This window comes from Neoarthrinium moseri (genome assembly GCF_022829205.1).
Source record: "Neoarthrinium moseri strain CBS 164.80 chromosome Unknown scaffold2_Wmoseri_CBS_16480, whole genome shotgun sequence".
Classification (NCBI taxonomy): Eukaryota; Fungi; Ascomycota; class Sordariomycetes; order Amphisphaeriales; family Apiosporaceae; genus Neoarthrinium; species Neoarthrinium moseri.
In genome coordinates, this window is record NW_026055116.1 from 1,665,884 (window position 1) to 1,690,400 (window position 24,517).

General features: G+C 55.4%; 7 protein-coding genes across 7 annotated transcripts; 3 read left to right on the plus strand and 4 right to left on the minus strand.

Moving 5' to 3' along the window:
• Window positions 1-188: 188 nt before the first annotated feature.
• Window positions 189-2,186, minus strand: JN550_001269 (uncharacterized protein; the record flags this gene model as incomplete). The annotated part of the gene is made up of 2 exons (XM_049311206.1): window positions 189-1,478; window positions 1,533-2,186. The coding sequence occupies 2 exons, from the start codon at window positions 2,184-2,186 to the stop codon at window positions 189-191; spliced, it is 1,944 nt and encodes a 647-aa protein (XP_049177175.1).
• A 785-nt stretch (window positions 2,187-2,971) lies between these two features.
• Window positions 2,972-3,340, minus strand: JN550_001270 (uncharacterized protein; the record flags this gene model as incomplete). The annotated part of the gene is made up of 3 exons (XM_049311217.1): window positions 2,972-3,082; window positions 3,139-3,279; window positions 3,338-3,340. The coding sequence occupies 3 exons, from the start codon at window positions 3,338-3,340 to the stop codon at window positions 2,972-2,974; spliced, it is 255 nt and encodes an 84-aa protein (XP_049177176.1).
• A 1,062-nt stretch (window positions 3,341-4,402) lies between these two features.
• Window positions 4,403-6,403, plus strand: JN550_001271 (uncharacterized protein; the record flags this gene model as incomplete). Its single annotated transcript, XM_049311228.1, has 2 exons — window positions 4,403-5,743; window positions 5,798-6,403. The coding sequence occupies 2 exons, from the start codon at window positions 4,403-4,405 to the stop codon at window positions 6,401-6,403; spliced, it is 1,947 nt and encodes a 648-aa protein (XP_049177177.1).
• A 2,469-nt stretch (window positions 6,404-8,872) lies between these two features.
• JN550_001272 (uncharacterized protein) lies at window positions 8,873-12,126 on the plus strand (the record flags this gene model as incomplete). Its single annotated transcript, XM_049311240.1, has 4 exons — window positions 8,873-9,150; window positions 9,221-9,650; window positions 9,741-10,892; window positions 10,948-12,126. The coding sequence occupies 4 exons, from the start codon at window positions 8,873-8,875 to the stop codon at window positions 12,124-12,126; spliced, it is 3,039 nt and encodes a 1,012-aa protein (XP_049177178.1).
• Window positions 12,127-13,145: 1,019 nt separating this feature from the next.
• On the plus strand, window positions 13,146-14,475 carry JN550_001273 (uncharacterized protein; the record flags this gene model as incomplete). The annotated part of the gene is made up of 2 exons (XM_049311251.1): window positions 13,146-13,312; window positions 13,383-14,475. 2 exons carry the CDS (start codon window positions 13,146-13,148, stop codon window positions 14,473-14,475), a joined length of 1,260 nt encoding a protein of 419 aa, XP_049177179.1.
• Window positions 14,476-15,004: 529 nt separating this feature from the next.
• On the minus strand, window positions 15,005-17,529 carry JN550_001274 (uncharacterized protein; the record flags this gene model as incomplete). Its single annotated transcript, XM_049311262.1, has 8 exons — window positions 15,005-15,070; window positions 15,187-15,328; window positions 15,381-16,282; window positions 16,334-16,372; window positions 16,484-16,513; window positions 16,567-16,696; window positions 16,753-16,870; window positions 16,959-17,529. 8 exons carry the CDS (start codon window positions 17,527-17,529, stop codon window positions 15,005-15,007), a joined length of 1,998 nt encoding a protein of 665 aa, XP_049177180.1.
• Window positions 17,530-18,616: 1,087 nt separating this feature from the next.
• Window positions 18,617-22,992, minus strand: JN550_001275 (uncharacterized protein; the record flags this gene model as incomplete). Its single annotated transcript, XM_049311273.1, has 7 exons — window positions 18,617-19,767; window positions 19,913-20,046; window positions 20,624-20,647; window positions 20,702-21,216; window positions 21,340-22,765; window positions 22,835-22,903; window positions 22,970-22,992. 7 exons carry the CDS (start codon window positions 22,990-22,992, stop codon window positions 18,617-18,619), a joined length of 3,342 nt encoding a protein of 1,113 aa, XP_049177181.1.
• Window positions 22,993-24,517: the final 1,525 nt, after the last annotated feature.

Here is a 24,517-nt window from a genome sequence, read left to right on the forward strand (position 1 = left end):
TACATACTGCGATTAAAGGGAAACCGGTGTGCCAGTCCACCGCTTGCATCGCAACTGAATCTTACGATAGCTAGCAAATCTACACAGTAATCGACGGAGATAAGAGGAGAAGCTCCAAGTGTTGGCGGATGTTGTACGTCAGGACTAGTCATGCTGCATGTGGGCCATTATTTCTCGATGTGACTAAGTTAGGCTACCGACAACTCGGGGGCTTTTTCATGTGTTTCAGCTCCCAGCAGGACTACATTTGTAATACTGTCACCCGCTTTAGAACTCAACTTCTGCTGCCGTTTTCGCTCCACCTCCCTGATCAGGGTCTGCACATCGGACTCAATGTTATGCATGCCCCTTCTCTTGCATTCGGTGAAGAGAGCCTGCGCTCGATTATCTTCCGCCAGAATGCACCGCCTGAGAAGAGCCAATGCTGTTCCCTTGTCGATCCACCAGTTGTTTGGCTGACCGTCTGTCTCGCACGACCTCATTGCTTCGAGATACCGGAATGCTGGCTCATAGTTCTCAGACAGCGTGCTGATAAGTATAATCTGACTGTAAATAGCCTCATTGGGCTTCACAGAGAAGACCTCCATTTCAGCTATGAGGAACCTCATGGATCTTGGCACAGAACACCTGTTGAAAAGTAGGCCGAAGGTACTAACGTCTGGGGTTTCGGAGCAGACGTGCCGCACGGCGCGGTAGAAGTCCAGTCCAGCCTTGAATCCTCGTCGGGCCAATATCGCTTCAAGCACTGTGTTGAAGGCTGCGATTGGAATGTCGTAGTCATTGCTCAGATCACGGAGCATCGCAACAGCTTCATCCGTGTGCTCTGGAGACTGCCGCAACTGTAAAAAGATTGGGCGGGTGCTGGACAGGTCCGGCTGCAAGCCGGCTTTCTTCATGAGGCAGAGCGTGAGAAATGCCTTTCGTAACTCGTTGCCTCGAGCCTGTATCTCCAATAGAGGCTCAAAGTGGTGTAAGCCAAGCTTACGCCCCCGGGCTGACAGGGTTTTGATAATATACGAAGCCATTTGGGCGTCTCCGTGCCTTGCAGCAGTGTTGAGCACGTTGATTGCCATGCCATCAGAGGGCACGATGATTCCTGGCACCACCATACGATTCCATATGTAGCTTACACCTTCATAGAACGCATCCCGGCTATAAACGTCCAGAAGGAAGTACCACATACTTAAAGCTCGTGATCCTTTCCTACTGTTCATGGTGTGCTGCATGATGGTGAGCGACTCCTCATGGAAGCCTCGTTCTCCCAGAATATATATAAAGGCGTCGTTGACCCATCGGGGATATTGCATATCGTGTTGATGAAAGTACTCTAGGCGATCGAGGGCCAACTCGAATTGGCCATCACGAAGAAGGCCTCCGGCGATGGAGGCAATTCCACGAAATGTCGGCTCTATCCAGGCGGCTTTCATGTCATTGAGAACCTTATTGCGAAGGACATAGTCTGGGTGCACGGCCAAAACCTAGGGGTATCATCAGTTCAAGTACTCCTCTGGCATCTTATGGAGGGCACCAACATTCAAGGCAACATGGAATGTGGCACTTGTCGGGGAAATCCCTTCCGATTCCATCTCTTTGAATATTTTGGCGACAGCTGAGGCCGAACCGTATCTGCGGTCTACGTTGGCATTGATGAGACAAGTGTATAGAAATACATCAGGCTTCATGAGACGCTTGGTCACCAGGTAGTGCACCATGTCGCAGATGGTATGGTACTGGTTCTCGAGGTTCGTTACTTCTCTGAGGGTATCGACGATCTTCTCGGTCGGGACGGTGTCGAGGGATTCGTCGAGCGAGCCTCGGCGTAGCATTGGAAGAGGAAGATGGGAGTTCCGCCTCCAAAGTCGAAAGAGGGACCTGTGGTAGTTGATTTCCGCATATTCTTTGGACGACGCATATCTCTGACGCTGACGCCTGTGAGGCTCTTTCTCTGCCCCTTCTAGCTCCTCCGAAGACACCGGGCCCCTCAAGTCGTAAGACCGCGGTACCGCTGCCCTGTAGGCTCGGGCACGCAAAGATGGTGATTTCACGACCGCGCGCGCTTGGTGAACTGCGCTTGGCCGATTTCGCGACGCCAAGGGCGCTCGCAAAGCTCTCGACAAGGCATCGGCATCGACGGAGGGACACAGACAGCGCCAAAGGCCGTCAAACACGATGCGCTCGCCTGGCATTGCAGTCCATGACCCGTGGGCGCCGAGTGGTTGGCAATCTGGCGTTGTCCCAAATTTTGATGTTGGTCGATTCGGGGATTGGAGATAGCCTCGTTTGGAGTCGCTTATCGATAATCACGTGATGCCCCGACACGGTGACCATCCATGTCGAGTCTCTTGCCGCGCTTTCAGGACCCGGTCGCAGAGTTTCCAGGCCGCCCAATGCGGTATGTTAGTTACACAGGTACGTGAAGACAGTGTCACAATAATTGTACAGAGCAAAGATGGCTTAACATGTGGCCTCATCGTATTGATGAGGGGACCCGACCTTGGTCGACTCACGCTAAGTAACTACAAGTCGATGCATCGTAGAGCGTGCACCTGTGCCGTACCGTCCCGTCCCGTCTCGTTGTGCTGTTCGACTCTGTGCGCAAGCGCGCACCCTGGGTATCTCTAACACTTGTGCCCAAGACAGATTTACCTCGAGATATTGGCGTTTGCAGCAGACTGGGCGACGGTGGCCTTCTCCACTGACGGAGGCGCTTTTTTTGCTCGGGTTGCTCTCGTGTTCCGCTGTATTCGCTCCCGTGCCGGGCTCATGATCCTCTATCTCCTCCTCCTCCTCCACCACGTCCACGCCCTCTTCCTCTACCCTGGCCCCGGCCACCACGGCCGCCTCTGTCGCCGCCGCGGCCGCCGTGATCTCCTCTTGAGCCCCCTCGGCCTCCTCTGAAGTTGCCTTGCTGCCCTTGCTGTTGTTCCTTGGCGATGTCGATGATCTCATCCGGCACTCTCAGGTATTTGATCTATCGCTCGGTTAGCACCTTTCTCCGAAACGCATAGGGATTTGTGCTGCCACGACGTACATTGTTGCCCTTGACATAGACTTCGGGCAGGCGGACGAACTTGTCGGCTTCCTAGGATTCCATCAGCTTCCGGCGTGCCTCGGGGGAAGGACGGCGACCGCGCATACCGGACTCGTCTGTACCACCTCCTTCAGTGTCAGGTTCATCCACGTGTCGCATTGCACCAGGTGCCCGTTGAGTGTCTCGCCATTCTTGAGTTCGACCAGCATGGGGTGGCCCTGCGCCGCATTCAGGAGCCCAAGCGGCAGCTGTGCAACGACTATTAGCACCCGAGGACTGCCCGGGGATAAAGGCAGGCAAGCTCACCATCTTGAAGCAGTGGCAGCGCTGATGCTGCAATCAAATGTAGGGCGGCGGTGTATGCAATCTGAACCGCGAGCTCGGTGTTGATCGCAGACAAGGCTCGCGAAGCTGGTGATGCAAGCTTCAGTGAATCGTCAATTTCGGTGGGGCAGCTCTGGCCGTCCCGACAGCCTTGCGCCTCAGGCCTAGCACTGAGCCGATACCTAGGTACGTAACGGGGTAGCACAGACCCCACGTCGCCAGGCCTTCAGCACCACAAAGAACTGCACCAAATCTGGAACTCCCTAACGTTGGGTAGGCGCTACGGCGAGTCAACGCACCACTGTCGCCGTCGCCCAGGCCCAATGCCATTTGACCACGGAAATACGCATCGCGGCCATCCTGCCGGGGTATCGATGCCCTCATCAAACGTTCACAAGCACGCACGTACAGCGAGTGGGCTGATTGCGAATGAACTCGCCGACACTGAATTCGCTTATGACTTAGTTGGCCAGCATCATGACAGATCCACCGCCGGTGAAAGCACTCTCTCCAAAGATTACTCTTACTGCATTGTATGCAAGTATATGATGCGGCTCGGTGTCCTGGATGCACACTGCCAGATCTGACGTCGACGTTGGTCTTGTCTCCCAATTTCTGTAGTTTATCCACAGACAAGATCTTCACCCTCTACCATGTACGTACTCCCATAGTGTAGTAGAGACGCGTCCTCCCTTGCTTGCCCACTTGGGGCGGCCTCACCTCTGGGCCAGTTCCAGGTGGGTTAGAGGACTCGTCAGCTAGTTGCCGCTCATTGGCCCGACCAGACCCCACGCAGGAGATGGGCTTGCGCAGCCTCAACTTCCCACCCTCGCTACTGGGTCCTTGATCTGCAGCACGTCGCCCATTTCAATCCCGTTCCTCTGCCCTTCTAGGCATCCATTTCTTGTCTCTCGTTCGGATTTCTCTCTTTTTCCTTGTTATTCTCGCTCACGGGCGTGGTTTCGTAGGCTTGCCCCATTGTCCTGCGGAAACCTGCCGTTCACACGACGAATTAAAGTCTAAGTATCCGTTGGTTGCCTGCACACAATGCACGGCCTTTTACGGGCTGCCGTGTTGCTGGCCCCGGCCTTGGCGACCGGCCTAGCCATCCAGCCAGAGGAAGTCACACCTTCGGCCTTTATCCGACTTGACCTCCCTCATGTTGAGGATGACACGGCCCGGGAGGAAGCCACACTTCGATTAGATGTGCTCAAGGCCGAGGAATCGTGTGGACACGGGAATGTTGCGCTCAACGGCCAATCATTGGCACAGGACTCGGCCGGTCTTGGCGCCGGCTCCATCACCACCGACCAGGGCAGTCTGCTCATCGCCAGCTGGAAGTTTACATGTGTGGATGTGGAGGACCAGCAGAAGGAACAAATGATGGAGCTCAGCGTTGACTTCATTGACGGCAAGGAAGTCAAAGATGTCAGCGTTACCATTCAGTTCCAACAGAGGAGCCCCATGTCGATTTCCTACGTCGACGGCGCCGACTCGGTCATCACAAGTCCTCATCAGCAATATATGCCAGACATGCCAAGCGACGATGGACACAACCCGGAGCTTGAGGCCCATATCGCTGAGTTGGAGGAGATGAAGCTGCAGCTAGTCGAACTTGAGCAAGCGATCTTTATGAAGGTCCAGTTTATGTCCAAGGCATTCGGTTTTCAGGAGAAGTCCTCCAAGGTGACTGAGTGCGACAACCTCAAGTGCATTTTCCTTTCCATGTACGACAGTGTCAAGGGTGTTGCCACGAAGTTCTACGGACACGGCCTGCTTGAAGATAGCTTTGGTGGCCCGCCTGGCAGACCTTTCGGAGGTCACGGCAGGGGTAGGCACGGAAAGCCCGGTGGCCACCACGGCTTTCCCTTCCCTCATCACGGCAACCACACCCATGGTAACCACACCTTCCCACCGCCGCCACCCCATGGAAAGCCTCACTTCCCCCCGCCATTCTGCCACTGTGAGCCTCCGCCTCCACCCCCTCACGGCCCTCACCATGGTCCTCCCCATGGTGGCCCCGACCGGCATCATGGCCCGCCGCCTCCTCATCACGGCCCTCCCCATGGGGGCCCTGAAGGCCACCACGGCGGTCCCCCGCCTCCCGATCATGGCCCTGGAAAGAAACCTCATAACGGAGAGGAGAGGCCTCCATTTGGACACCACTTTGATGGCCCGCCGCCACCGCCCCATGGGGAGCCCGAGGACCTCCCTGGCCGACCCGGCGCAGACGGTCCACCTCCGCCGCCATTTGAAGCTGGAGAGCCCGGTCAAGAACACCCTCTCCATGCTCCTGAAGGCGATCGACCCCCTCCTCCCCATTTTGAGGGAGACCACCCGCCTTTCCACGGCTTCGGTAGCCACCACCACCCACCACCTCCACCACACGTCAGTAGTTGAAAGCCTTTTATTTTAATCAAAAGTCATGCTAACTTCTTCTAGGGTCTTGATTTCCACCAGCTAGCCCAGTCAGCTCCCTTGTTGCGTGTCTTTGCTGTGGTGGTGACACTTGGTCTTTTGGTTGTCGCCCTTCACACTCGATGCTGCACGTCTCGCCGCAGCGAGCGCCGCCAGTGTCGTGAGCGCCGCGCTGCGAAGCGTGCTGCCATCAAGGCCAAACTCGCTAGCTTGATCCAGCGCCTTAAGAACATGGCAAACCGCAACAGCGATGACGAGGAGAAGGAAGCGATCATGCGCCGCATCCACGCAGAAGATAACGATGACTCAGACGCTGTCTCTACGACTATGGAGCAGGATATTGAGCAGTTCAGAAATGCAGCCGACGTGGTCAGTGATATGGTGGCTGCTGAGGAGGGCCGAGCGAGACAGGAGATGGCCCAATACGCGATGCCAGTACCCCCCAGCCCTCACTCAGCTTTCCCTGACTATTTGTCGGTAGACGAAGCCCTGCCTGCGTACGATGAGGGTTCAGACGACTCGAGCTACGTGGCCGATGGTATTCGGTATTCTCCGGGAAATAGCTCATACACACCTAGCATAAGCTCACAGGAGAGCTCGCTTGATGAGCACTTGGGGCGGAAGAATTAAATTACCTGGGTTTTCTTTAAGGAGTAGAGGATGGCCGTGCAATGGGGTCAAGGCCAAGACATAAAGAAGTACAATTTCCTAAGTTTTTAATTCGCATTTGTGGTTATCATGGCCTAGGGGGCTTGGGCATTGTATTACATTTTAGCAAGACGAGGATTGGAGTGCATCTTGGTCAAAGCCTTCGTATCTGGGGTTTCTTAGTCTACCAAATAATGCCTAAGATTGCCATGTGCAAGCTCAGTAGGTCCACTTGAATAGATACCCATTCAAATATACATAACTTTTGGCCGCTCATTGAACAATTGTTTGAACAAGTTTGAATGTGACCAGATATCCTTACCTGAAGTGTTTGCCCTTGGACATACGAGCTATGGCTTCTTGATCCGTTGTATTAAACTATCATATTGCGGCTTGCGACGTGATTTTGGAGGACGCTACGCCCTCGAGCTTCCCGAGGTCGCCAGGATGTCTTATAGGTATTACTTGTCCAGTCACGTCCTAGTACGCGCCTCTCTCTCATCACTCCGATATTCAATGGAAACAACGTCTATAGACTAATAGCCAACGATGGTCATCTACTTATATATGTACCAAGCCCTGACTACAAACTTGTGACTGCTGGCTAAGCCACTCCGAAGAGCTCTTGCTACCTTCTGGGTCCCTTGGTTGTCTTTGTTTCTTGATCTCCTGTTGCTACATATGCCAGCGTTCTAGTTGGCGTGTATACTATCAAATTTTGCTGCCTTGTTGCCCTCTCAAGTTGCGAGCAGGCCAACGATAATTTGGGGGCGAAGCCAAGGCTGCATCACAGTACAAGTTACAGCCCTTACCTAACCTAGTTTGATGCAAGCATGGGACTTCTGCGCAATGGCTGCCCTACAGATGACCCAACAGCCGTTAACTCACATACAGGCGGCCGCAGAAGAGGCGGCCACCCTGCGATCTGCCGCCCCCGCCGGCCCGCTCTGGGTGCGCAAGCGTGCGTACCTGTAGGAATACTGGAGACGATGGGTCTGGACCAGGAAGTTAGCCGCCGGCTCGTGAAGAGCACTGCGGGAAATGGCGAATCAGCGTCCAAACAACGACACCCACGGTTCCTACTGTGCCTTCGCTTGCATAAGCGGCTCCTGAGACTGCGAAAACCAGGCCGTGATATAACATAGTATGGAGCAGGATTGGCAGACTCCGAGAGGTGCGTGTTGGCGGGAAAACTCGATTGCTAGTAGGGAGGTGTGCCCCATGGGTGAGATTTCAAGAGTGAAGTTGCACAGCAGCACGATGGCTTACATTGATAATGCGCGATTCAACGCCACAACGTTCCTGTCAGGTTGTGCCTGAAGTAAGGGCTGCATCTTGCATAAGAACCCAATGGCTCAACACCTACCTATCCCACCCAAAGTGCTGGTGAGATTGGGCAGGCATGTCATTTGCCTGACAACTCAATGAGATGACCCCATAAGACACCCTGTCCTGCGCCAGATGTGACACCACTGGGCTTAATTTCAAGAGTCCCCCAACGGCCCGGATCAAAGAAAAGCATCGGCTCTGCGTTCCTTGCTACACTGGCAGCTTTCTCGCAGCATCCTAAAACACAAACAATAGTAGCTTCACTGAGAAAGACGACGGTCATATAATCCTAGCCCCCGGGGTAGTATCGAAGGTCCCTAGGGTATGGTTGGGAGTTGTCCGTCTTCTCAATGTCAGCCTGCAGGGAAGACCCCGCGAGAGCTACAGGGCCCCAGGGCTCTCTGACCGGGGGCGACGCCAACTCGCCTCCAGCCAGGCAGCCTGCCAGCGGTTAACTTTGCTATGCCATTCCCAATATATTTGACTGCCTGCGGATCGCGGTAGCAAGGGCCGCGCAATACGTGGGCTTTTTATGCGTCAGTCGCTTGCGGAGTGCGTAAGATAGTCTTGTTTGGGTTCCCAAGCCAGGCGCTCATAATCGGGCGGCCACCCCTGATCGCGGCAACATTTCTTCAGCGGAGGCCTATCCTGTCCTGTCACCTCGTGCAAGACCACCTGCAACGACAGCTTGCCCCTGCTACGGTGCCGTCATCTCGGGTTCCACTGCACACACCTCTCCGGGCACCGTCCCGCTTGCACCTTTCACCGACAGCATGCTCTCAATGCTCAGACTCTGTCTCACTTGCGACTGAGCCAACCCACCACATACACCGACCTCATTCGACTCCGTGTCGACTGCAGAGCGACTTCAGCAAGAAAGTACCGCTCGTTGCGCCGGCCATCAGCTCGACCGATAGACCCCACCCCCACTGCCCCACGATACCCGACCACCTCGACCACCTACCTGCTGTTGAGAGACATACCCCGACGACGACGCCCACGCGCTCATGAGAAGACACACCCAGCAAGCGAGCTTCGAGAGCGTCTAACAAACTGGGACTTCGGGAGATAAGCGCAACTGCCAATACCCAGGGCTAGCAGGCTCACCGCATCTTGCCCAGCATGACGCAGGTGCCGATGATTTCGGTGCCGCTCAAGGCCACGAACGAGATCGACTGGGTGACCCCTCTCAAGACATACATCCGGGACACCTATGGGGATGACCCTGAGCGCTATGCCGAGGAATGCGCAACCCTGAACCGGCTGCGCCAGGACATGAGGGGCGCTGGCAAGGACAGCACAGCAGGGCGGGATCTGTTATATCGTTATTACGGCCAGCTCGAGCTGCTGGACCTACGGTTTCCCGTTGACGAGCAGCACATCAAGATATCTTTCACTTGGTACGCCTTTGAATCATCCTACCAAAGGCTCTGTCGGGGATCTGACGTGCTGACTTTCTGCCTGTTCTAGGTTCGACGCATTCACACACAAGTCGACGGCGCAATACTCCCTAGCTTTTGAGAAGGCTTCCGTCATATTCAATATCTCTGCTGTACTATCCTGCCATGCTGCCAACCAGACGAGATCTGAGGAGGCGGGCCTCAAGGCTGCCTACCACTCCTTCCAGGCTTCCGCTGGCATGTTTACTTACATCAACGAGAATTTCCTGCATGCCCCATCGTCTGACTTGAGCAGGGAAACTGTGAAGACCCTAATCAGCATTACGCTGGCCCAAGCACAGGAGGTGTTTCTGGAGAAGCAAGTGGCGGATAACAAAAAGGTCGGAATGCTGGCCAAGCTCGCCGGCCAGGCAGCTTATCTCTACTCTCAAGCTCTCGAGGGCGTCCAAGAGAACGTCAACAAAGCCATTTTCGAAAAAGTCTGGCTACTGTTCGTGCAGGTGCGTGAACGATTCCCGAGGCTGACCTCGATGGTCTGGGAATATATTCCCTGACTAGGCGCTTGGCCGAATTGACTGACGCTGATGTAGATCAAATACAACTTACTAGCGTCTCAGTCACAATACTATCAAGCTCTGGCTGATGACGATGCCAACTCACACGGTGTAGCCGTTGCTCGGCTGAAAGCAGCTGAAGTCCAAGCAAAAGAGGCCAACCGAGTTGCATCCAATTTCCCCAGCTCTATGCCTCCTAGTTCGAATCTGAGCCCCGAGACTGGTGCGCTTCTGGCTGATATTGCCAAGCGGAATCTGACCGCTGTCCAAGAGAAGCTCGGGGAGTTGTCAAAGGACAATGACTACATCTATCACCAGCCAGTCCCTGCCGAAGCCAGCTTAGCACCAGTACCAAAGCTGCCAGCGTCAAAACCTATACCCGTCAGCGAACTTTACGCAGGCCAGGACATTCAACGGATTACAGGGCCCGACCTTTTTGCGAAGATCGTTCCATTAGCTGTCACGGAGTCGGCGAGTCTCTACGACGAAGAGAAAGCCAAACTCGTGCGAGCCGAGTCAGAAAGGGTCGATCTTGCAAATAGTGAGATGGCGGCGAGCCTGGACTATTTGCGCCTGCCTGGGGCACTTCAGGTCTTGAAGGGCGGTGTTGACCAGGACATTCTTCCAGACGAGGACTTCCGGACGTGGTGTGACGATGTAGCCGGCCATGAGAACCCCATCTCCATTTTCGATACCCTCCGGATAGATAAGGACTCCATCGTCAATGCACTCGACAAAAGCTCTAAACAGCTGGACATGGAGGAAAGTGTGTGTGAGAAGATGAGATCAAAATATGAGAGCGAGTGGACACAACAACCAAGCTCCAGGCTCACTACAACCTTGAGAGGAAATATCCGAAATTACAGGGAAGCACTCGACGAGGCATCCAAGAGCGACGGTCAGCTGTATGCTAAATTCAGACAAAATGAGCACGATTTTGAGGAGATGCGGGTCGCTGCGCAGAGTGGTGATGCTGACGCTCTGTTTCAACGTGCTGTCAGTAAAGTTCGGGGCCAGTCGAGTAACGCTACGAGCCCGCTGGGCGGGGAACCCAACTTGCTTGACGCAGATTTTGAAGATGGCAGTCTGAGCGTTGCGGATCAGATCAACCGGGTAGAAGACATCTTGAAGAAGCTGAATCTTATCAAGAGGGAAAGGATCCAGGTGCTCAAGGATCTGAAAGACAAGGTAAGCAGGCTTCACGATAACATCTGAATATGCCCAGAAAGCTTACGTGACCCAGGTGCATAATGATGACATCTCACAAATTCTCATTCTCAACAAGAAGTCGATCCCAAATTACGAGAACCAACTTTTCCAGACCGAGTTGGAAAAATTCCGGCCTCACCAGAACCGCCTGTTACAGGCCAACCACAAGCAATCTTCCCTGATGAAGGAGCTTACCGCCACCTTTAACAACTTGCTCCAGGACAAGCGCGTACGATCTGAACAGAGCAAGTATGAGGCTATCCAACGGCAACGAGCCTCCGTCGTCAACCGATATAAGAGGGCTTACCAGGAGTTTCTGGATCTGGAAGCCGGCCTCCAGAGCGCTAAGAGATGGTATGCGGAAATGAAGGAGACCGTTGACAGTTTGGAGAAGAACGTGGAGACGTTTGTCAACAACCGCCGTTCTGAAGGCGCCCAGCTCCTGACTCAGATTGAGCAAGACAAAGCCACGAACAAGAGCCAACAAGCCGAGGTCGAACGTGAGCGCCTCCGTGGCCTTATGGAACGGATGTCAATGGACCCTGCCTCATCTCCGTCACCTAAACCTGGGTCGACGAGACCCGTTCCATCGCCTCTCAACTTCTCGCAAAACCAGGCAGCGTACCCACCACAGAGCAGCACTCCGCGATATCCTCAGGCATCGTTCAGTGGACAGTACCAGGTTGCTTCTTCGCCTGCTCCATCACAGACTACGTTCCCATCGTACTCTAGTCCGCCGCCAAACCCCTCGTTTGCGTCAACTCCACAACCGCACGCCCAGCAGTATGGACAACAACCTGCTGCCTACAATCCTAGTAGCTGGGGACGAAACCCAGGCCCAACCTCACCGCCGCCGACGCAGACCACCTTTGGTATGGGCGGGCGGGGCCCAGCATCGCCTCCTCCTACACAGGCATCATTCGGCCACACCCAGCCGTACAACACCTATGGCAATCCACAAGCGCAGCAACAATATGGCAACCCACACGCACAGCAACAACCTCAGACTCAATACGTCCCTCCTGGATTCGTACCGCCTCCACCTCCTCCAGGACCCCCGCCGTTGGGACCGCAGCAGACAATGCACTATGCCCAGCAAGGCCAGGAGTATTATGGTCAGCCCCAGAGTGCTGCACCACAAAGTTCTATGTCTAGGAGCGCGCAACCTCAACAATCACAGGATCCATGGGCCGGTTTGAATCAATGGAAGTAGTTGACGAGACGCAGGATCAATGTTCTTCAAATGGGAAATCAGTGGTAGAAACATGCAGCGAAGCGAGTCGATGGGACTGCACCTAGAGTGCATTTGGCACCATGCCAGTTGACTTTGTCGGGGATCCCCAAGTAGCAATTTGTCGCCTGGACCAAGCAGTGGCATGAGGACTATCTGTGAATAAGAAAATTTATATGCCATACTTGATGAGACGACCAGTAATGAGCAAGACTTGTTGAAAGCACAACGTGCTGCTGTGAGTAGCCATGCAAGCACCCAACTAAGCCGCTTCAGTATCAATCCCCAGTTGAAAGTAGGCGAATCAACGCTCTCGGTTTCTGAAGCACCCCGGCCGGCGGGCACTGCCGATCATCGTTATACTCGCGCGAAACGTGGTGCGTCGGCCTAGGCCAAATGATCCGAGACGCAGCAGAGGGAAGGAGACGATACAATCCAAGCTCTGATTCCGACTATCTAGCTGAACCAATGACCAAACGTCATCACTTTGGCACCCATTCGCATTCGCAAAGCCGCGGACTACGCTAGTCGGCCGATCGGGCGGACTGCTGCCCGTGGATTTCGAGTTAAGCCGAGTCTTAACTCCACGCCGCATTGCCCAGCTAAGTCCGAGGCCCCCCGTTAAAATCTTCCCTAATGACTACCTGCACAGTAGGGGAGATCTCGGGGTAGAAGTCCAGCCAGCCTTATTACAGGGTCAATCAAATGCATGAGTGCTTTGCCGCAGGCTACCACTGGCATACGACAGGCACCGCATTCTCGCATTGCCCGGAATCCGCTGCTGACAACATATCCCTTCGTTTACATATAACACAGAACAGCCCCCGTGCCTCACGAGCCGCTTTTCTGCCTGTCGTGTCTGTCATTGACCACCAATGCATTCTATGTTCCGCCTGCTCTCCCGAAGAGGCTTTCGATTTCACTCGAAGATAAATAAAAGTTTCAAGACTCAGAGAGCATCCGTCGGCGGGGCCACCACCCTCGCTGCGCTGCCGGTAGCCATGTTTGCAACCTCCGTCTCCCAACCCGGCCACTTGGGGCCGGTGCCAGAAGACGCCGATCAGAAGAGCCACCACGTGAAGAACCTTTGGGGGAATACCTCCAAGTTCACAAACCCTCATGATTCATTCAGAGAGCCGGCTCGTTGGGACATCTTCGGTTTGTTATTGTAAGCTTTGACTCGAGATCCGACGGACCACAATCGTCTCTTTCTAGTCTCAGGACTGACACCTCGGTAGCGGGAAGCTCACTGGGCTCGGGGGTTGGCCAGAACCAACAGGCGCCGAGATTTCGGTCGTGGCGCCGGAACTGCTGCCGACGAGGACTGAGGGCCACGGCTCAGCCAACAAAGCGCTGCGCGCAACCTGGCTTGGCCACGCCTGTTACTACGTGGAATTCCCGTCGGGGCTGCGCGTACTCTTCGACCCCGTGTTCGAGGAGTGCTGCGCCCCTATTAACGCAGATACCTTCCGGCGCTACACCAAGCCTGCCTGCGCAATCGCGGATCTACCCTTTGTTGACGCTGTCATTATCAGCCACAGCCACTACGACCACCTCAGCTACCCGACGGTCCAGGAGATCCGCAATCATTTCCCACAGGCCCACTATTTCGTCGGCCTGGGACTGCGCAGCTGGTTCGAGAAGAGCGGTATCACCAAGGTAACGGAGCTGGACTGGTGGGAAGATGTCGAGCTTACCTTGACGCCTCAGGGGCTTGCTGAGGCGGACAGGGCAGGGGTTGTCGCTTCTGCGTCCTCCGCGGCGACGCCTGAGAAAGGCATGTCGACCTCAAACCCCATCACGGCCCGCATCTCATGCCTCCCGTGTCAGCACAACTCGGGTCGCGGCCCGTTTGACGCCGGCAAAACGCTGTGGTGCAGCTGGGCCGTCTCGTCGGCCTCGGGCACCCCGGCACAGCCCGAGAACACGAAGTCCGTCTGGTTCGGCGGCGACACCGGGTACCGCACCGTCCCCAAGGTGGCGCCCCATGAGGACGACTGGGAGCCGCCGTACGACAAGCTGCCCGTCAACCCGCAGTTTGCCCAGATCGGCCGGCTGCGCGGGCCGTTCGACCTCGGGCTGATACCCATCGGCGCCTACGCGCCGCGCCACGTCTTCAGCAGCGTCCACGGCAATCCGTACGACGCTGTGGAGATGTTCCGGGACACCAAGTCGAAGAGGGCCATGGGCATCCACTGGGGCACGTGGCTGCTCACTCCGGAGGAGGTCGTCGAGCCGCCAAGGCTGCTGAAGAAGGCCCTGAAGCGGAGAGGCATTGCTGAGGAGGGCGTGTTTGACGTCTGCAATGTAGGCGAGACGAGGGAGTTCTGATATGGTAGCAGCATTCTCGACGGGACCCTGCACTCCTCGAGAGGTTGAGCGAGGGCTGCACTGAGTCAGGAGTAGAACGGAACGTTGACTGTACTATATATTGCAATGTGTGAGCGTTTTTGCATCAGGAGGCGACAGGCGGCATGTACATAACTTTTTAGACGGATACCCAACTCAGGGGCTTAATCGATTTTCTAGCATATTCATCGAGTCATACCTGCGACTTTGTGGTTGCATGCGTCCTATACCTGAGCATAACTACATATAGATTAGGGAAAACAGAGAGTTTCACCATATTTATTTCGTCGCCGTTGCGCTATAACCGTTTTGAAATGTAGTTTACGTCTGCTTGTTCACTCAAACCTGATCACATACCATATCAGGACTTCATTGGGCCATGAGTGGGTGTGGACGGCTATACCTAGTGACACATTGAGGTTACCAAACAAAGCAGTAAAAAAGTATAGCCCCATGTCTTTGAATCAATTAATTACTCTTTGCTAAACAGGTCATGCTATCTAGCCCTATTTCAACTCAGTTCCAGCCGAAGCGCATCATACTGTACGTAGATGGACGGAGTCAACACCGCGCTCTCCTGTATCAACAACTTGGATTAGCGCAAAATATTGTGAAGGCAAGCAACAGTCTGAACAACGGTAATCCGGCAGAGGGCTTGCTGGGAATTGCTGGAGTGTAGGCAGAAGGACTCACGTAGTTCGTTGCGTTGTACGGCAGACTGAGAACAAGACTGTTCTCGCCAGCTCGCAAAAGATCCGCTGGGAAGTTGAACTTGTGTGCGAGGTTGTAGCAGATGACTGCGGACCGTACGGCACATGAACTACTTTGGTAGTATCTGAGCACGCTCATTAGCAAGAATTCTTAGGTACAAAGGTTCCAACACCTACGGGATGACCCAAGGCTCAAGGTCCTGGCCATTCACGTTGACGGTATATTTCAGATTCGAATGAGGCTCAGAGGCGTTATAGACGTCCGTGTTTCCAGCAGCTGTCTTCGCCCCGGCAAGCTGGACTGTGAAGATACCTGTCGTCTTGGCCTCGCGCTGCTGCTCCTCCAGGTTGAACGTGATGGTCCAGTTGTTGACGTTGCCGTCGCCAACGTACGGCTGCGTGCGGATCGAATTGCCCTTGCCGCCGAAGACGCTCCAGTGGACGTAGTTCAGGTCGGTGGCGACGTCGCTCTCGCCGACCTTGAAGGCGACGCCCTCGGGGAACTCGTCGACAAAATCGTACACCGGCCAGTAGATGCGGTACTCCTCGGGCCGGCGTGGTCGCGTCTCGTCCCGTGCGTACCCGTGCCGGTACTCGCCGCTGCTCTTGTCCGGCGTCCCGATGCGGAAGATCTCGGCGCCGGCGCTCTCCTCGCGCCACGTCACGCTCGCCGTCTGCACCTCGCCCGCCGCGATCACGATGTCGTCCTGCGTGTAGTCTCCGAAGATACCGTCGGCATAGATGGTCAGCCGGTACGTGCCGGCCTTGACGCGTGGAATGGTTGCAGCACCGGTCGCGTCGATCTCAGCCCAGTACTGATATGCCTTAGTGTCGAAGACGTTGTCCTGGAAGTCTATGGCGTTCTGGGCCAGGACGGCGATGGGTTTCTTAGCTTTGCACGGCAGGCTCGCTTCAAGCTGAAATGTGCCTCGTCCTGAAGTCGTCACATAGTTTGGTATGTATTGGGCGATGGAATCATAAAACTCGGCGTTCCAGGAGGGGTCTGCAAATTGGGCTGCATCGGCTTGCGATTCGAGGATGTCTGTGCCGGCAGGGAGATGGTTGAAGTAATAGTATTGCTATTTTCTATCAGCCGGGACGAAAATATCAATGGGAAAGACAACACTCACGGGACCGAATGTGCGGTCGAAGCCATGAGTTATGTTCGGCTGAAACAGTTGTTAGCCCCAAAATACTTATACTTATCAGATGCTCTCGGCGATCATTTGGCGCAAATACGTGCGGCGGTGCGTTGAGAAGGGGAGTCCAGTTCAACTCACTGTCTGGTCACCATGATGGTTTGACACAATCTGCGAAAATGTCAGCTCTAGTCTCTTGGGAATAGGTCTTCGGGGACACATACATAGTTGTACACGATACCGTCCACCATCAAGTCAGAATGGAGTGGTCCACCAAAGTATGTGTCCTTCGTGTTCATCACAAGCCACGCTCCAAAGGTCGAGTTATCCGAAGTTTGGGTACCGTCGGCGAACCTAGCATGACAAGTCAATATACATAGCTTTTGGTATGAATGGGGATGTTCACATACTGTCCGTGGACATCGTTGTTTCTCCATGTGTCCTGGAATGTGTACTTGGTAAAGTAGTCGGCCTCCTGCTGAACATAGGCATCGTCTGGTGTATTCCCCAGATACCACGTAGCATCCTCTTAATTAGTGACAATGTCAGTGAAGTGCCAACACAAAGAGTGCAGTATGGCGTATGCCTCCGATGCATGTCTTGGAAAACTACTTACGGACAACAACCTGCTTGGCAATGGCCGCCTTGCTAGGCAGCGGCGCCCACTGGTCTTCGTTCGTCAACAAGTGCGTCCAAATAGCTGAGTTTGGTCTGAACAAGGTCCGAAACTCCTGAAGGTTTCTCAAGAACGGTGTTGTCTCGTTGTAGTACGCCAGCCTTTCGAACATGTGCAGGCCCGTCTCATTATCCCGAAGGAACCAGTACGTCTCTAGCACCTGACCCGTAGCGGCATACGTGTCGGACATCTTGATGCCACCGTATGCGGTGCCCGTAGAGTCTGTGCCCTTGTACAGCTCGTACCTTGGCTTTGCGCTGCCGGGAGTCCAGAAACCTGAGGGCGTGCAATAGCAATCCAGGTAGGGCCCAATGCCCGTAGACCCGGACTTTGTCCCCAGCAGGTTCTGACCATCGAGGGTCAGCTTTTCCACGGAACCCGTAGCCTTGTTTACACTGGCATAAAGACGGTCATTCGATATGACCAGCTGGGCGGCATCTTGAGTTGCGGTGAGCGCAGCGAGCGCCAATGCTGGCGCCACGGCCAGTGACGAGACGGAAGCCCGCATCATTGAGGCTATACGGAGAACCCTGATGCAACCTAGGCACGAGACTCAGCAGCTCACCCGTGTCGTTATTTCAGACGTGCATGACCTATGTGGACTATATACTGGCCCCGACCCCAGCTTTACCCCAAATTTCCGTTCCCTAAAATGACCGCGCGATAGTCTATCCCCAACCTGGGGTCGCCTTTTGGATGGAGAAATTAAAGCAGGGGTATTTCTTCCGGGGAACTAGAATGCGGGGAAAAGGAGGACGAGTTCGGATGAATCCAAGAATTGTTACTTCAACCGAGGGCACGTTTTAGTATGCAAGCGCTCGGTGGGGGAATAGTATCTGAAGGACACGATCGCACATCATGATACCCGGGTACCTGGAGCTTCAGGTCGAAGCCAATCCATGACTTCTTCCGTGTTGCATAAGTATCCCATTAAATTTTTTCCTCCTTTGATTTCGAAATCTTGAAGGCTGTCTCTGGCAGAGCATGAAAGTTATCATGATGGCACAGGTTTGGTCGGGCACTCGGTGAAATGGATAGCGAGTTGAAATTACGAAGCAGCCACTCAACCACAAAATACGGTAGAGCAGTAGACTTTCAGCTCAACATGCTTGGCCGAGCTTGAGGGACCGACGAATGGTTTGGCAATGGTTATGCTAGCCCGTCTCTATATGTAGGATGACGCACGTTTTCGGTACGTGCATGTGCCAAGAGATATACTCCTGAGTATCACTAGAACCTGGTAGGCCGTTAGTCTCGAATACATATCCGCCTTGCCGTTGTTCAATACGCGTCGATATCCCTCAGCGTTACTATGGTCGGTGCACTGACTCCTCCGGACTTGACATTGATTTCAAGGTAGGCTGTGGCCAATAATGACATCGTCTCCAAAGCCTATAAGGCACTTTTCGAGAGTTGAAGGATCAACACAGATATGTTAACTAGTATAATTGTCTCTATTTCGCTATATTCAGCGATTCCCTGCTAATATGGACTAAGAGTGCATATCGAAGCCTACGCTCTCGACGTTCCTCTTCATAGTTCCTTCCAGCGTTTGCCCTCGGCTTCTGCAGCTGAGCCTTTGTCTCCCATCTCATGCTTCATGCTTTCTCGCTCTGACTTCCGTATAACAGGTCGTTCACCATATCCCCAATGGCGAGAGAACTCGTGAGACCGGGGCTCTCCATACCCAGTAGGTTCACCCAGCCCTCGAACCCCTCCTCCTTTTTGATGTAGAAGTCCACGAACCCCTTGCCGGGGCCCACGGCGCCGGCCTTGGCTAACTTGGGTCGGATGCCGGCGTAATCGGGTGTCAGCGCGCTGACATCCACGTCCGGGAGGTACTTCCGGATCTCGCCCAGAGCCTGGGGCAGGCGCGCCGCGCTGACCTGGAGGTCGGCCGGGTCGTCAACCCACTCGACGTCCGGGCCGAAGCGGAGGCGGCCCGCCATGTCGAGCGTGAGGTGGGTGCCCAGGCCGCCGGCGCCGGGCATCGTCATCGGGTAGATCAGGCGCTTGACCTTGGGCTGCGAGGCGCCGTACGAGAAGTAGTTGCCCTTGGCGCAGTACAGCTTCATGGCCCGCTCCGGTGGCACGATGGAGTTGTGCAGATCGATGGCGCCGAGCCCGGCGCTGTTGACCAGCGTCTCCGTCTCGATGATGCTCTCCTCGCCGGTCGACACGTCGCGCACCGTGAGGCGCCACCCGCCGCTGCCCGGCAGGCCGGCCCCCGGGAGCGGCTCGACGGCGGCCACGGCCGAGTTCAGCGCCGTGACGCCGCCTGCGTCCTCGAACAGCCCGTGCAGCGTCACCATGAGCGAGTGGCTGTCCACGATGCCGCTGGTGGGGCTCTCGAGGGCGGCCTCCTGGGCCCGAACAGCGGGCTCCTCACGCGCCATCTCCTCGGGGCCGACCCAGCGCGTGGGCACGCCGATCTCGTCGCGGCAGAAGGCGTGCAGGCGCTCCAGGGCGTCGCGCTCACCGGCATCCTGCGCGACGATCCACTTGCCCGTGCGCGCGTGGGGGACGCCGTGCCGCGCGCAGAATGCGTACAGCTGGTCCTTGCCGCGGAGGCACAGCCGCGTCTTGAGGGAGGCAGCGGGGTAGTAGATGCCAGCGTGGATGACCTCGCTGTTGCGGCTCGAGGTCTCGGTGCCGACCTGGCCGTGCCGCTCCAGGAGCAGAGTGCTGGCCCCTGGGTGGGAGGACGCCAGGCGCTGGGCCGTAGCCAGGCCGATCACGCCGCCGCCTACTACCTGGACATTCCGGTTAAATGATTGGGCTCCCAGAAAGGACTAAACAAAAGTCGTGATCGTAGCCAAAAAGGGATCCTGGTGTCGGGATGGAAAGTGGGCGGGACCCTCGTCGAACAGATTGGACGGAGGAGGGCAACTTACAACATGCGTGAAATCTGCCCGCGCCGGCGATGTGCTCGAGAAGGGGCGGGTTATTGCATGCCGCGTCTGCGAGAGCAATTGACGCCGCAAACTTTCTCTCAGCATCTTCGTTGGTAAGTTTGACGACGTCAAGTCTGAGGATTCTCGTTAGTGCAAATGATCTCATCTATAGTCGGATAAGCATTGGAGATGCTGATTGGCTCGCCGTGGCAGACAACACCATGCCGATCATCGGACGTTGCTATTCAACATAGTCTGCCAACAAAGTCACGCACGATTGATCTATCACAAGCGGGCTCATAATACTTGAGGATTTACTACACCGCAGAAGCTTTACAATATGCGCTATCTCAAGAATGATGCAGCGCTCACACATCTGTCGGCTACTAGAACACAACAAAGAAGCGACCGAAACCACGAACGACTCTGATGTACAACCTCAGCCTATTAGACTTTTAGGAATAACAAGTACCTATGATAGCCAGACTCCCATCACGCCGTGAGAAGAAGAAAGTCCTGCCAATATGCCCTGTACGATACAAGCAAAACAGCCCTGTGAATGGTGCTGTCCGCAATGCGCCGAATGCCGAGACACCTAACGCCATATTTCCGTATGCATTCATCTTATGTGTGCAAAAACAATGTCAAGATTAGCGGAGCTCGATTTCGGGGAACACCTTTCGGCCATGCAGGTTGATGTGAAATTCATACACGCCATCCTCAGCTCCCACCCATCTAAGCATCAATATTAGTTACAAGCATAGTTGGGCGAGTTCACCATGTGCTTACAATGTCTGGCCGTCCGCACTCCATGTGAGTCCGGCCGTATCATCAGGGTGCTGAGTATGGTCGCGGCTGCTAACTCTTGGGTAGTTACGCCGGGTGCCAAAGCCCGTCAGGTCGTCATTCCAAACGTCGTTGATGACAGGAATTGCGCGACGCGTACGGCTTGGTTGCACCCTGATGTTGTCGTTCGACCCGGATTCATCACCTCCCGCGATGTTGTAGAGAGCCTCGAGATCGGCCCAGCCTGCGAGTGGCCTTCCGGCCGCCCACGGCCGAGAAGAATCTCGAGATGCTGCCGCCTCGTTATTACCCGAAGTAGCGTTGCGGCCGAGTGCCGACGCCAGGTCGGAATCCTGGGCTAAGGCGGCTTGCATCGTCGAGCTATTTCTCCTCCGAGGCGTGGGAGCACGTCTCTCGCGTTCATGCTCCGACGAATTCTGTGCTTGAGCTGCTGCTAGGCGATGTTGATCCCGTGCATCACGTCTTTCACGCTCGAGAATGCGTGAAAGTGTGTCACGCTGTGCATGTGTCAGCGCGAGAATACAAATTGTTGGTTTTGCGATAAGCCAAGGATATTGTGGCAAAGTGAATGATGGACAGTGGCCCATGTGCGAGTGGTGAAGTTGGGTGGGTCGACTTACTCTCTCAGCCCAGATGGAGGATCTCCAGGCCGTGCTACCCCTTGCTATCTCCTGCGCGATCTGCTCTCGCGCTTCCCTGGCCTCCCGTCGCCGCCGTTCGTTGGAGACAGCCTCCAGAATCGCAGTCTCTTCCGGCGTGAACGGGTGGTTCAGCCGTTCAGTGGCCTCAGCAGTGGATTCGGGATTCGTAGTAGGTTGGGGCGAGCTAGCTTGGCTCAGCAATCTCGCGAGGTGTGAGGGGCTACTGGAGGCCATGTTGCGTTCATTCCTATGTTCTAGGAGCCGAGGGTCAATCGTGTTCCGGTCGTTGAGGGGTAGGTGTTCATAGTCATCATGCTGGTCTAGTGCAATAATTTGACGTTGCGTGAAGTTTGTTCGCGCATCAGCGACGCCAATCCGTCCACGATGCTCAGTCCACGCCAGAAGATCGTAGGGGCCAGGGCAGAAGGCCATGTCTCGAATGGCGCCCTGGGTATGAGGACGTTGACTGGAGCCGAAGGACGCAACCAGGGGGTCCGTTTCTGCAGTGACCAACGCGGCTACGTTAAAAACGAGCATTGTGCCATTCTGAACCCCGATCGCCAGATATCTCCCAGAGGACGAGAAAGAAGCGGCGAAGGAACCCCTGCAGTCGTCGCGCGGAGGCTGTTGTGTCGGTGGCGTTTCCAAACGGACCCTGGGCAGCATCTTCCACTCGTAAGAGTCCCCGATCCTGCCCTTGTCCACAGCACTTCTGGTGTGCAAGTAGAGAAACGGGTCGTCGCAAATGCTGGCCAGCAGGGAACCATCGGGGGAGATGATGCTTCGGTTCACACAATCTGGCAGTTCCAGCTCGTCGAGGTATTCGCAGTCGTGCAAGCCAACGAGGGTGACCGTCTTGTCGTTGTTTGCAAGCACAGCGACGGGAGTGGCATAGTGGCCAGGGCGCGCGGGGAACAAGGAGGTGGCCTCGGGCGGTTCCCAAATGGTGATGCAATTCACGCGCTCCGAGCCGTACTTGTGGTTTGACGCAGTCCAGGTCTTGGTCGGACCGTTGAGCCTCTGCTCAAGCAGGTTGAACATATCTCTGCTGAAAGATGATGTCAAAGACGTGTCGTTGGCGGCGGGCGGAGATTCGAGCGAGCGGAGGTGCGAATGGAAGTTACTGCTGAGCGCATCGTCGACATTGGTCCGTCTGGTGGTCTCGCCGCCGTCCATCTCGCCGAGGCTGTGGTTCTGGAGGACGGCGAACTCGCCACTCTCACCACCGCAGCATATCCAGCCATTCCTTGCGACCAGGCATCGCGGATGAAAGCTCAGGACTTTGATGGTCTCGGATTCCTGCGTCTGGGTGTTGATGCGCGTAATGTGGTTGTTGTTGACTCCAGTCGGGAAGTAGAGGGTGTCGTTTCCCTCGGCGCTGATGAGGGACCGCAGCTGCCAGTGCCTGTTTCACACAAAATCACAAGTGAGCATTTCTCGTCCCCATGATTCACCGAGTGGTCCGTATGCCTACCAGGGAGCGATATTGGTGCGGTAGTGTTTGCGACGGGTCTTGAGGATCAGATTCTCGGTCGGCCAACAGCTAGATGGGTCAGTCTTGTCAGCGTCGGGTCCGCGGCGGCGGCGGCGGAGCGCCTGGTACACGTACTTGTCGGTCGCGACGAGGACCATGATGCCGGCGACTGGCGATGGTCAGACCAAGGTGGATGTCTCATCAAGCCGCGTGGTGATGCAAAGTGCGCAGGCCGAAATGGATGCGTCGGTCGTCGGGGACAAAGGATGCAGCGCAGCTGGGGCGCCGCTGCAGATGGGAAGGTGGCGTGCGAGCTTCGTCTACGCCCACGCCGACGGACCAAGAGAGGCGCGCCGCAAGCTCGGAAAGATGCTGCTAATTGAGCGACGAGAAAGTGTTTGCGCTGCGCAGCACGGCCCCGAGGTTCTCAATAGAGACTGAACAGGTGCAGATTACGAGGTAGAGGCACGAGGCACGGGGCTTGGCCGTTATTGTTGGGAAGACAGAACAATGTCAAAGCAAAGAAAGCTTAGTTATGACGTTCTGGGTTGACGGGGTGGAGAGCGAGTTGACCTCTGGATTGTGGAGTGTGTGTGTGTGTGTTAGCCAGCAACTGCATCCAGGCTCTAAACCCCGTCCATCCGTGTGGAATACCCAGCTTCCCACCTCCAAAGCCACTTTTACGAGCATCACTTGTCATCAAATCAGGCCTGTAGAAGAGGATACCATGTAGCATGCATTTTACCTCGTTATTGGTCAAAGTGCCGGACTGCTGGCGTACATGTAGCTTATGCAGCATCTCCTCTGCACATGGCTACCTTTACTGGCCTGGTATGCTTTGCAAGGCCTATGGCTAAATTGTACAAGTCGACGGGAGAAATCATATGGCGGCATGATGCCTTCCACTTGGGGATACGTTCCTCCTTCCGGTATGGATGCGTTCCTAACAGGTACATTGCACATAGTCTGGAGATGTGTGGAGGCTGCACGCAGGCGAAGGGAGAGCAGGGAGAGGAGGGAGAGGACAATATCATAGCATCTTCCAGCTCGTAGACTTATACTGCCGAGACTACAGATCTGCGGGCATTGTCGACGTTCCCGCAATTCGAGCAAATAACCATGCGTGGACTACAGTAGCTGGAGCTCTGGAGAGAGGAAGAGTTCAACGCTGCTCGCGGTTGAACTGAGCACGGTCTGGCGAACGATGAATAGCCTGCGCGTTGCGTTCCGCACTCGCATCCCACGTGGATGCAGTCACGGAGCTATGGCCAGTTGCAACTCGGATGCACGCGGTTGTCGGCGTGTCTAGGATACGTAGTGACTAATAAACGCGTCGGTCACGAAGAGACAAGGCCCATTGACATATGGTCCGCGGGCTATGATAATGGCCAATGATGCACAGCGTGCGGGATTGGTGCACTCGGAGCGTGAGCCGCAAGTCATGCCCATCATCGAGTCCTCCTTTCTTTCTGCATCTCGGGACGGCCGCCATGTCTCCGCCTTCACCCGAGGCCCCGTCTTTGCCGTCGAGGACCAGGCGAAGGGGAGCTACCTACGGGCCTCCCAGCTTGCCAGCCTACCAACCATTGGGCGCAGGCAGGACGGGCCCCCGTTTTTGCCTCCCCTTGGCGGGCCCTGCTTGGCTCCAGGGCAGGCTAGGCAGGCTAGGCTTGCTAGGCTGGG